Source organism: Cibotium barometz, chromosome 56 (genome assembly GCF_041138505.1).
Source record: "Cibotium barometz isolate CiBa-2024 chromosome 56, ASM4113850v1, whole genome shotgun sequence".
In the NCBI taxonomy this organism is placed as follows: Eukaryota; Viridiplantae; Streptophyta; class Polypodiopsida; order Cyatheales; family Cibotiaceae; genus Cibotium; species Cibotium barometz.
Genome location: NC_141101.1, coordinates 25,396,149 through 25,409,073, shown reverse-complemented (window position 1 = coordinate 25,409,073; position 12,925 = coordinate 25,396,149). Strand labels below are relative to the sequence as shown.

The 12,925-nt window shown below is 47.3% G+C and overlaps 1 protein-coding gene across 2 annotated transcripts in view; it reads right to left on the bottom strand.

Annotated features, from left to right (window-relative positions):
* The window catches only part of SCY2 (SecY protein transport family protein), a 119,843-nt gene that overhangs the window by 77,506 nt on the left and 29,412 nt on the right, over nt 1–12,925 (bottom strand). For both annotated transcript variants that reach the window (XM_086790984.1, XM_086790985.1), the window contains exons 2-4: nt 7,804–7,841; nt 7,164–7,664; nt 6,857–6,945 (exon numbers count right to left, since the gene is read on the bottom strand). In XM_086790984.1, the coding sequence (XP_086647110.1) occupies nt 6,857–6,945; nt 7,164–7,664; nt 7,804–7,841 (628 nt within the window). The remainder of the gene's footprint in view (nt 1–6,856; nt 6,946–7,163; nt 7,665–7,803; nt 7,842–12,925) is intronic.

Genomic DNA, 12,925 nt, shown 5'->3' with positions numbered 1-12,925 from the left:
GAGAGATTCCACTATCTCTTCAGAGAGGGGTTTCTCATTTCCTGTCTCTCACTTGATTTCAGTAGGTGAGCCTGAGGCTACTCCTTCAACTTCCATGGCTCACCCCAACCCCCAACCAACATTCTCCCATGTATCTCCTAGTTGCCCCAAGAAGAATCCAGATGAGGTTTACCCCCTTGCTGCAGAACTCACTCGGGCTCAGAGCAAGGCTCTAGGACCACCAGAACGTGCCTCCACCAACAGTCAGGATGCCAAGGACTCTTCCCCACTACTGAATAATGTCACATAGATCATGCATTCCTACAAGCTGTGCAGGATCTCCAGACTGCTCCACCCATGCTTGGGAAGCCCCCAGAAGAACCCTCCAAAGATAGGCACTCACCCCTTTCCATGGTTACCCTCCTGCACCAATTCAAAGCAAAAGTCTCCTTGTATGACCTAATCCACTCCAGTCCAGTTATGCACCAACAACTCAGCACTCTGCTCCAGACCATAGCCAAGCCGGATAATACAGAGTGTTCTAGTGGTGGGCGACTCGTGTGCAGGCTGTCTAGGGATTGGTTCTTCCACTACCTCCCTCACTGATTACCGCAGTCCTTGCCTCACAATTCAGATCAATGGAATCTCTCACTCTGGTGCCATCATTGATGGAGGATCTAGAGTGAATCTGTTGCCTGACTTCACCTACCAACTTCTCTGTCAAAATGGCCAACTTGCAGGATGTTACCCCCATGGGCATTGTGGAGCATGTCAGAGTAGATGTGCAAGGCACTAGCTTCTTTCTGGATTTTGTGGTGATCAGGCTACCCCAAATTCATGGTGCTTACTCCCTTTTGATCGGACGTCCCTAGCTGAGGCAAGCTAGTGTACTTCATGACTGGAAAAATGACAAGCTGTGGCTTCCTCAAGCAACTGGTCACCTTGAACTCCAACTAGAGGATGGTGTGGATCATGGTGTCCGGGGAGCCAACATAGTAATGCCCCATGAGTCTCCACAAGAGGAGAAGGGTGTGATACCCTACAGTGATGACTCAGAAATCCTTGATTGGCTACATGCCAGGCCACAGAGTGCAAGCCCATGGAACAACTGATGTCCTTGGTAGCCCCAAAGTGGATTCTAGTCACGTCAATGCTTGCAATGATGGGGATACCGATGACACTTCTCTGTCCTTGAAGGTGGGCTCCCAGCATGGTAGAGGCACCCAAGCTTCTCGTGCACACAAGCCATCACACAATGTGCCTCTGCAAACAGGCAGCCTAAGATCTTCGACTTTTCTCACACAACCTCCACTATCATTTCTCAATTTTCCTATTTATTTATTTGTTCCTCTTTCTACTCTGTCTTATTTCTTCCCTCTCTAATATTTCTTTCACACCCCTCCTATTATTTTCCTTCACACCCCCCCTATTATTTTCTTTCCCCATAATCTCTTCTTCCACTTCCAATTTCCCCTACCATAGCTCGTCATCAACGATTTCATCACCATTATGTTCTACATTCATTTTCTTGCTTTGGTTTTTGGGACTTAACACGATAGAAGGAGCATTACTCTGATTGTACAAAGTGGTGCGAAGGGGGCAAGTATGAAGTTGGGGGGGAGGCGAGCATGACACGGGTGAAAGTGGCAACCAAGGAGTCTGAAGGGGGGCAAATTGAGAAGGAGGCCAGCAGGAGGCAAGAAGGCAATGGAGGTGTGAAGGGGGCGAGTATGAAGGGGAGGTGATGGGGAGACTCTAATGTGGGTGCCCAAGGGTTAGTAGGAGATGTTGGTAGATTTGAATGCAACATGAGAAGGTGTGAAGGAGAGAGAATGAAGAGCACATCTTTTTTTTCTCTCTTTTTTTGGGTTTTTCTTTTTATGTTTTATTTTATTTTTTTCGGGGGGGGGGGATAGAAGTCATGTAGACTACACGGCCCCTCCACACCTCCTCATGCTGCCCCCCCCCCCCACAAATCTCCTACTCACCCCCCCCCGTCATCCCTGGGGGGGGGGGGAGGGGAAGAGGATAGAAGTCATGTAGACTACGCGGCCCCTCCACACCTCCTCATGCTCCGCCCCCCCTCCCCCCCCAAATCTCCTACTCACCCCCCCGTCAACCCTCCTGCTCGCCCCCTTTTGGCTACACCACCTGCCCGTGCTCCCCCCCCCCCCCCCCCCCCCCCCCAACCCAAATCTCTTGCTCGTCTTGTAACATGAAGCGAAATTATGCGTAATAAGGGATCCTGTCACACAAGTCTCACACCGCCTTCTTTATCCTAAGTTTCGCGAGTCTTTAGCAATCCACTTTGAACACTTCAAACTACTTTAAGATATTAGAGAGAGAGAGATAGATCTGTACATCTTATTGGGTCCCAAATTACCCACTAAAGGGCCCCCTCCTATTGCTGGGAGTATTTGCTTTATTATCTTTGAAGAGAATGACTGAGGGACTAACTTTGGACTGTAGATAAGACAAACACAAGATCTTTGAAAGACCAAGAGTCGGGCTGAATTGTACACGGCTGTAGAAGCACCAATGATGACCGATCTCAAGCCTATGCACTCTTCCAATGGAATGTAGGAAGGCTGCAAATCTGAGGCTGAGAGACGGGGCTGATTGGGACTGTTCTAGGCTGTGAATGTATGTTGAAAATGAATGTATGAATGTGTTTTACCTTCACCGAAAGGGCTGTAGCAAAACAATGATATGATGAATGCTGAAAACTGTGTATATGCTCAAAACACAAGGTTCTGAAGTGGCTGAATGCTGAATGGTGCTGCGTTTTGATGATGAGGATTGGATGCTCAATCGTTGATGCTCCTTGTGCTGAAGGATGAAACGCTTGAAGGTTGATGGCTGAATGAGGAATGAATGCAATAAGCGATGCTATTTATATGGGTATGATGGCTGGTCGGTTGGTTGGCACAGGTTTCATAAAGCTACACAACTAGATAATATGTGAAATAATGGTATTAAATGCTGCAAAAATATGAAAAAAAATGCCAAATAAATAGGATAAAATACTGGATGATATCCTAAGGCTTCTGCAATGGTCTAGATGGTCTATATGCATATGGGATGAATGTTATGCAAAATGCAAACATGATCTAATGCAAACCCTAAGGCTTCTACTGACTTCTACATGCATGAATGATTCTCTCCAAGTGGGTTAAGGGACTTTGACTGACTGACTAACTTTCTAAGGAAGAGGAATGACCTACGTAGCTCATGCCTGACATATCCTAGATTGAGGATTACAATGGGGTCACGGCGTACAACAAATATCAAATCCTAAAGGGTTCTACTGTTGTACAGTGTTGCATTGATGATGAGCCATCTTGTCACCATGCATTGCAGTGTAGAGTGCATATGACACGTCTCCTTTTGGCAACCGTCTTCTACTCGCCTCCCCACCATCTCATACTCGGCCCCCCTTCATACTTTCAATCGCCCCTTTGCACCTCACCCCCCTCTACATACTTCCATAGTCACCCTTCGCACCTCCTACTCGCCCCTCTGCATACTTCCATGGTTGCCTTCGCACCACCTAATCGCCTCCCCCACACACAGGCCTTCATACTCGCCCTCTCCACTTCCAACTCACTGTTGGACATTGATTGAATTCACGTAGTGCTCCTTGGGCAAAAGGAGGTGTATGTAGGCTAACACAATGTTGAGGCGCTTGACACGAGAGCCTCACCACCAATTGAACAGTAACACAATTCCAAATGTAATGGCAGCATATTTATCCATTCATTTAAGTTTCATTATGTTATTGATTCTTGGCTTTACCATCCCATATGTTCCTTTTTCTTTGCTTCATCGAGGATGATGAGTTCTCTAGTGGTGAGAGACCTGTAGCCACCATGGATTGTTACAATGTTACATTGTTGCGGTCCAAGATGCTCCAAGTAGCATGAAGGTCCCGACACACACCGCTCCAAGGCATTTAAGGCACCGCACCCCAAGAAAGGAGATGCACACACTACTACACCTACGTGCATCTGGCACCTTCCAAAGATAGAAGATGCTCACCAATGGTCACCTACGGCATCTTCGTGACTCTCCAGAGTTATGAGGTGTTCTACTTTATTCAAAAGGATATAGGCTATCATGTAGTTCCACCTTGTCCATTGCAAGGCTACCCTGTGTTACTCGGTGCTATTCCATTGTACTTGAGTTATGTGTTCATTGTGTCATTCCGTCCTAAGCAGAGTGTGGTATCCCTCACTGTGACCACTCATGAGTGTGCACGGTGCACTGAGTGGCGTTTGTAACTGTTGGTTCGTACTAATACAAGTGGAGTACATTATTCTTGTGCACTGTTCCTTACCTCTTCCTTGCTTATCCAGTTTAATTAAATATTGCTTAAGTAAGTGTGTTATGCCATCGTTTCTTCCTCGTGTTCTATCCTGTGACTCCCGTGGACATACTGTCCAAGAGTGAACTGCCATATCCTCTTAGTGTACCTGGGCAACCTAACCTGCTACACTCTCTTGGAAAGAGTTCCAAGCCAAGAGGTCGGCAAGGCGATATTTCAAGTGTAACCCCACGGAGCACATTGCAAGAGATTGTTCGTCACACAAGAAGAAGCAGTCCAAGGAGGAGACTACTCCAAAACCAGAGAATGATCATAGAGGAGTTACATATGCAAGTGCCTCAGCTCTCTTCATTTCTAGGGTTTCTAGGGTCAAATGCACACTGAGAGGGCACACACGAAGAAGCAGTCCAAGGAGGACATTACTCCAAAACCAGAGAATGATCATAGACGAGTTACATATGCAAGTGCCTCAGCTCTCTTCATTACTAGGGTTTCTAGGGTCAAATGCACACTGAGAGGGCAGGATTGCATAAAGCCAACGTGTGTTCCGCACGATAATTTGTTGTGCGATACTGGGAGCTAGGTAGTTTTGAAAGAATTCACACCACTAGACTACCTCGCTGGCAAAGCAAGTCAGTAACTGATTATCAATGGTGAAGCGCTAGGTATGTCTCCCCCCTCCGCCCTTGGGCAATGCCTTTTCTCCCCTTCCTCCAAGCTGATAACATAATTTTTTCATTCCTGCAGCTCCACTTGCTAGGTAGTTAGGTCAAAACAATGGTGCATGATGCATTAAGCATATTTGTCATGTGACATGCATGCGTGCACCTGTTTTATGGTGTGCACATTGCTTGGATTAAATGCATGTGAATGTCCATGGGCATGCATACGACATGCATGCGTGCACATGAATGGTGTGCACATTGCTTGGACTAAATGCCTGTGAATGTCCACAGGATTGGAGATGCCTATGAATCCCGTGGACGCATGTGCATGATCTTATTTGGGCGTGACATGATGTATTTTGTGCAGTTTGCAAGTGGTGAGTATTACCCTAGGCCCATTTTATTGTGGGTAATATGTACATGATGTATTTTGTGCATTTTGCAGGTGGTGAGTATTACCCTTGGCCCATTTTTATTGTTTATAAGGTTTAATGGCTAATATGTACATGCAAAAAACATTTAAATGAGGGAAACAAGTGCCCCTTTCTTTAACAAGATGTGGACAGCCCAAGTTTGGGCACCCCTTTTACATTTATGGTAGTATGAACAACTGTTAAGGCCAGGACCAGGAGGTCCGCGCATGGGGGGAGTGGGGGCGGGGGGGGCCTCTTCAACTCAGGTCCCTCTACTACCTAACTGCCCCTTCCACCTTCCCATTGCCCTCTCCCCCCTTGCAGTGCATTTCCCCTTCCTCCTCATTATCATGTGCAACATAAAAGAGAGAAAAAAAAAAAAAGCAAAAACCACACCGTTTCCACACAAATCTCCATCAAATCCCACTCTCATTCGTGACACTCCACTATTCAAGAGTGTGAGCAATGGGTAAACCGTAGATGAGAGAAAAATAAATGATAAAGCTAAGGGATTTTCTCCCTGCCAATGGTGCCAAAAATGTTAAGGCTAAGAGCTAGCAAAGAGGGAACCACTCACCTTTACTCTCCTCAACATGTCGTGGGGATCTTTCGATGGCCGAACTCGTAACCCTTGAGGTCTCCAAACTAAACACCGCCATAGGTAGCTTACCATTCGTCTTCTCCCGTCAGCATTGTCACACCATCGCGTTGCACTACTACGGGCACTCCTGTTCCGCCTTCCTTCCCATCTCCTTCCTACCTTCGAGATTCTCTTCTTCTCCCACCCAGCCCCTCTGGCCTTTCCCCCCTTTTGCTCCTTCCCTCTTCCCATTCTTATGTCTAGTAAGAAAAGGGCCACGTATCTCTAGTCATCAATTCCTGAAAACACCCTCAAAGGTCTCATAGGATGCTGGACAATAAAGTAGTGCATGCTCATCAGTCTCCACCCCGTGTCGCATACGTGCACGTTCGGAAAACACCCTCAGAGGTCTCACAGCATGCTGGACAAGAAAGTAGTGCATGCTCATCAGTCTCCACCTCTTGTGTCACATGCGTTGTACTTTCAGAGCTCCATGTGCTCGTGTCAACTCTCTCACACCTAGTCACTACGTGCAACTGATGTGATGATACTCAAAGCTATGCTTAATGCATCTCACAGGTGAATTCCCAGATATTTGGGCAATTGTATAAGCCCCTCCTCTGTTAATGTCAGAAGTGGTCTGTGTGCGCTCTCATCCTGAATGGGAATGTGGCTGGTTGTATAGTCTCATCCGTGGCACAGTTCTTCAAAGCCATCGATAAGGAAACTCCCATAAACCTTATAAGAATCTTATTAGCATTAAGTGCTTCTAATCCAGAAAGTAAATTAAGCATTAAAAAACCAGTTGGGCCTGATTAACGAAAAAAGCTGTGTAAGAGTATTAGGTTTTTTGGGTGGGAAAAAGCAGGTGGTGGGACTTAATCAAAGGGAAAACCTGCATGATTATTGAAGCTCCCATGTATGGACCGATCCCGAGCTGAAAAAGAGACAGTCGCATTTCTGAAACAAGGTCACCGGCCCCTTCTGAAAACCAGTTACTGGCTTAGTTGAAACTAGAATCACAAAATAGACAAATAATAAACAGGCCCTCACTTCAAGCAAGTCTTGAGCACATGCACATACCAAAAACTCCCATATTTTGAAACTTAATCCTGACCATATACAAGAGAAGAATCGATATCACTTCAAAATCTTTAATATAAAAGCCTCCTATCTTAAAAATCTGGGTTAAGAGTAACTACCTCCTGCACTGGAAGCATACATGAGGTAATCCCCCGGCATAAACCGTCGGTCAAAACCCGGAAGAGGTATGAAATGGCCAGCACGTACAGCAATAAGCATCAAAAGCGTCACAAGCGCCCGTTGTCGGATTTCACTTTTGAAGAAGGATTCTAGACGCTTTTTGATTGTTGTACCCAGTTTGGGCAGAAGGAGAAACCTGTTTTTGAAGTGTTTCCTGCCTACATGCATTGACCTTGATAGCAGTTCTGCTTCTGCCAAGGAATCCTCCAAGTTGAAAGAAGTAGATGTTTCTGAAGACTTCCAAGCATCCACTCCTTTGTCAAGTCCTTCTAAGGATGATGACCCTTCAGTGCATTCTGATGTGTAGCCCTGCGACTGCTGATATACACTTGTCAAGTCTCCGTCATACCCATCCCTGTTGTCCAACTGATTGGCTAAACTTCCATTCATATCAGCTGCAGTTGGTTTGTGTTTAGCTGCATACACTCTTCTTTGATTTGCTGTGCTCATCAAAGTAAGAAAGAGGGTCTATCAGAAGCCCTTGAGCAAGATACAGAAGACATTATGTTGAACAGACCAAAAGCCAAGGAGGCATTCAATAATCAAATGATGACTGGTCGGAATGGTTGAAAGCCTAACCTGGAACATATAAAGTCAGCAACCGCATGCCATGGACCCTGCATAAAAATATTGGAGTTTAGAATGCCATTAACACTAAATAATATATGTTAAACTGAGTTCCAAATTGCAAGATCAGTAACCAAGTGCAGATTGTAAAATGTGTGAGCAAAGGGGCTTCTCCAAACCTGAGGGGGACCTGAGGGGGCAGTAATCTTTCTGGATGGCTGACGTGTCAAGAATCCCTCCTCAAAGCCTAAAATTTTCATGGTAGTATGGAATTGCAATGGCACACTCTAGCAGGCCGATGCTCTGCCTTCAAAAAGATAAAGCGTGGGCTGTATATCCAGTCACCTCCCCTAACCAAGGTAAACCTCGTAACCTGCTACATGAGAAAGTCCTTCCAAGGCTTAGTTGCCAGGGAGACTTTCTCTGACAATCATCTTACAAAGCAACGCCTTACACTACACCTCTGGATCTACGATGTTCAATCCCCCCTCTTGCTTGGATAGGATAATGGTTTCCCAAGCAACTCTAGCCCTAGTGTGTACTGTGCCATCTAATGCTGACCAAAGAATGAAGAACAATGATTACACGATTACAAATAATCAAGGTGGTTGCCACCTTTCATAGCATTCCCACAGTCGTGCACACTTGCACCTCTTCATATCATTTATCAACCATACAATTGAACCTTATTACATTTGATCATCAAGCTTAGGCAAAGTTTGTCATTACACACATTTATCACACTACTTTTAACGGAAAATTCCAAATGAGGCGTCGGAACTGGCCAATGCATCCCCTGTGAGCAACCCAACAAGAAGTGATAGCAGTGGCCTGCAACACTTCGTTAACCGCCAAGGCTCAAGATGCTCCAATGCTGAAGTTTTCTGATAATGCTAGGTGCAAACTATTGTGCTGGGGAGATGTCAATGCCAACCTGGCAGCCAAGGTGTTAGAAGATATCTTGGAAAGGCTAGGGACACATCCTTCATTTGAGGAGGCAATACTATTACCGTATGAGCTGCTTCTGCCTCCACCTCCCATGAAATAGAATGGCGAGTAAAAGCTACAATGACAGGTGTAGAGCTGAGGTGACAAGTCTGAGGCCAGTTAAACCCAAGTGAACCCCACATCCAAATCCCAATCTGCCTACAGAGAATCACTAATCCAAAACCCCAGACTTACACTAATTAATGGTGGCTCTTGCTGCCAAACAAAACACCATCGTCTGGCAAGACGAGGAGGCACGGTACCTATGGGTGCGGCTACAGAGGGAGAGCTATCCATATTATAGTTATGCAGTTTCCCACCAAGCCACTTCCCATATGCTTAGCAGCATGGCCAATCACCTTTCCTACCACTCTACAGTGATATCATGGAGTTCTCTTGCCTTGGTGTAGTCCTATTGGCAGACTTCAACACCAGGACCGGGAGCCGCCAGGTTCCTCTACTTGATTTGGATAACCCCATCAGACATATCAGTGACAAGGGCCTCAAGTGAGATCATCACAGGACAAGAAGGTGACAGCATCTCGGAGACACCTCCTGTAGCTCGGAGTTGCACACCGAGGCAGCTAATACGCAGATTACCTACTGGGATCTCCGGCTTTGGCACGCCTCATCCCCGACTTCTCCACCCAGTCACCTCCCGTCGACTCCAACCACAACCACTTTGTCATCCCCTTCCGAGGTCATTGTCACTTGCCTATTTTCAGAGGCGGACCTCCAACTCTTAGCTTCAACAGTATCCTCCCTCACCACCTCTTCATTGGTTTGCAAAATCGTGGGGAGCCACCCTGTGCACAGGCAAATTTGGGATTTTCTCTAGGCAGCACTCATCGGCAAGCTCGGCAAAATCACGAGCATCCATTTTCTTGGGCTTGGCCACTCTCATGGGGAGTTAAATTCAACAACATTGGTTGATCGTGTGCTGCAACAACGTCCCATCACCTCATGATACGCAGAACTCAGGCATTCTTCGCAAGATGGCACCATGGATTCGACCTTACATCTGACCCCCTCACAAGTGTATTCGGTTTCCCTGTGACTCTACTTCCCCGACCTCCAGAAGGAGTATCACCCACTGAATCGATCAATAAGGCAAGTTTTGCAGACGGCCGCATCAGTGGTGTCCAGGAAAGTGGGCATCCCGTCCATCAGAGTCTGCATTGCATCCCCAGAGGATCTTCCTCGTGTTATTGCGCTCCAGAGCCTTGAGGGCAACCCGGTTCTTCAGCGGGTAGAGTATTGATATTCACAAGACTAGGAAGCAAGCTACGGCGGATGAAAGATATCCATGGTAGGTGTGTAGGAGTAGAGTGCAAGTAGAGACATATGATGGAAGCTCAAGTCATAACAATGGTGCATGGGGGGGGAGAGAGAGAGAGAGAGAGAGATCAAGCGTTTACCAAAGACCCAATGGGCCTATGAGACCAAAGTCATACAATAATGTCCATGGCATATCTCATCACAATAGAGGATGAATGAATTATGATAGTACTTCCACCATCTCATTGCTTTTGTAGGCATCAAGCCTCATCTTTTGACCTAGACCTTAATAAGGGCTCTTCACAGCCTAAGGGGTGTTCAGACTAATGGACACACTACTAGACTCCGAAATATCCAACAAACCCCCCTTCGGAGTGATGGAGGTAATATCTAGATAGCCTTCAATAGTCCCTTGGAGCTAGTCCTCTCCCTGAGGACCCGATAGGCAGGTGGCTGTGTCGTATGCGAACTCAGGTAGCTCCTCTTGGGATTTGATGGGGAGGCAGAGCCCCTGGAGTCCTATCTCCTATGCGGAGAGAAAGCAGCTCATCACCTCCTCCATGAAGAGGAAGAGGAAAGGGGTGAGGGAGCATCCTTGTCTAACTAAAGTGGAGATCGGAAACCTGACCCTAGTGGCCCCCTAGATGAGGACCTAACTAACCTCCAAGAAAGCCCAATCGACCCTATCATAAGCCATCTCAATATCCAGAAGTAGAATTGCCATCATGTCCTCCCTGCGAAGCCTCGTCACCTCCCAAAAGGTGAAGATGTTATCCAAGATGCTCCTATCCTCGATGAAGCCAATTTGGGTACCATGGATCAGGTCGGGGAGATGAGGGTGCCGGCGTCAACTGATGGCTTTGGCGAGGATTTTGTAAGCGCTTCCTAGGAGGGTGATGGGGCCGACTACCAAATCTCCAAACGATCACCACCCTCATAAGTGAATCAGTCCCTCAGAGAGTCGCTCCGGCATGTGACCTGAGGCCATGATCTCATTGAAGGCAGCCATGAAACCGCCTTTCATGAGATCCCAATGACATAGAAAGAGAGAGACTGACAAGCCATCCTCACCTGGACACTTGCCCCATGGAAGGGCTCGAGGTGAATCTCACAACTCAATGAGAGAGAAATACATCAACAAGACCGATGCAAACTATCCTAAGAGATTGCATAGGTACCAACAAGCTGTACAAGAAGATAGGCACTTTAAGGTGCTCTCCACTCAGGAAATGGTTGCCCGTGCTAAGGGAAACATCGGCACCAACTTTTTGTCATGGATTTAACATTCATTCTCATATTGAATGAACAAGGCTCCGATGATGAGGTTGAGGTCCGCGACGTTGCTGTGATCGATTTAGTTAAGGGTAAGGAGGTAGATCCAAAACCCGAGCTCCTTGATCAAGTGGCAAAGCAAGCTCTGGCCTTGGTTCTTCTTTAACAACACGAAGAGGTAGAAATAGCTGAAGGTACCACCTCACGGGGAGCACAAGAGGGCCTGGACGCCTGGGAGCACCACCTGTCGCGTATGTTGCTAGACTCTCTCCCACGCCACCTGCGCCTGCAAGGTGAGGGAATCTACTGAAAGGAGATCTCTCAACAAACCTCTTGCTATGGTCTGAACTTGAGGGGAGTCTACCTCTATGGTACCATCTGGGCGGCTCAACCTCTGAATGCCATCTTTGCGATGGTGAGGTCCTGCTATCTCAAAGAAATCACGGGCGATCTTGTCCCTGGCCTGAGTCCAAAAGGAGGCCCTGGCATGGTATCGATACTCCACTCTCCTCTCCTCAATCGATCGAATCTTTGTGCGGGTTGCCTCCGTATGAGACTCTAACCATGAACTGTCTCGGGTCAGTTCGTGCAGTCGTTGGAGGGAGCGTAGGCCTCTACGGAGACTCCTCTCCTGCTCTCTGAATCGAGGAGTCTGTCCTGAGCTGCGCTCTGTAGTAAAAGGGTGCTGATCTCTTGTAGTCCAGAGTCAACCGTTGTTGCTGCCTCTCCTGGCCTCAAAGTGAGGGTCTTCCAATCTCCTCAACTCTTCTGGCGATCTCTAGGTCCTGGATCAAGCAGTCAAGGATGCGGACACTGTGTTGACGCTATGGTCTCCATGTGTCCTCTAGGAGGACAATTGGCGAATGAACTTGACAATGTGGTGCTTGCAAGGATATCAATCAAACCAATTGTGTTGCAAGCCCACTCATCCACAAAATCTGTCAATGCACGAGAGATTAGGTCCGTCCATCCTCTGGTCTGATTTGGAGAAGCGGAGTCTCCCCGGTATGCGGCCAAACTCTGGTAAGTGTCATGGACCCTAGCAGAGAACCGGAACCTTCAAAGATTTGCCCTTGCCATCAAGTCTTTCTACTTAGCCTCCGGAGCTCAGACCAACTGGCACAAGTCATGTAGTTTTTGGGTAGGATCTTCACCCACCCCAAGCTTGGCACCCAGTTGAGTCATTTCGATGGATCCCCAAGGGCACTCTTGTCAAAGACCTCAGGTGTCAAGTTGGAATTCACATCTCAGCCGAGCAACAGCAGCCAATCCCCCTTCTTCTGAGCATTTGGAAGAAACTTTTGTATTGGAGCACCGCCCCCCCCCCCACCGGCCACGTGATCGTGGCCAACCATGTGCTCCTCGCCACCATGTGGTACATCACTTCTTACTGGATGTTTTCCAAAGCGTGCATGGGTCTGTTATACAGAGATTGATCTGAAACTTTCTGTGGAGCAAGTCCGACGGCTGGCTAGCTCAGGCCAAAGTGGCCTAGAGGGTGACTACTCAGCCTTGTGCACATGGAGGATTGGGCATCACTGATCTGGCTATGCAAAGCAGAGCGGTAGAGCCCTACCGAGCAAGTTGATCATCAGAG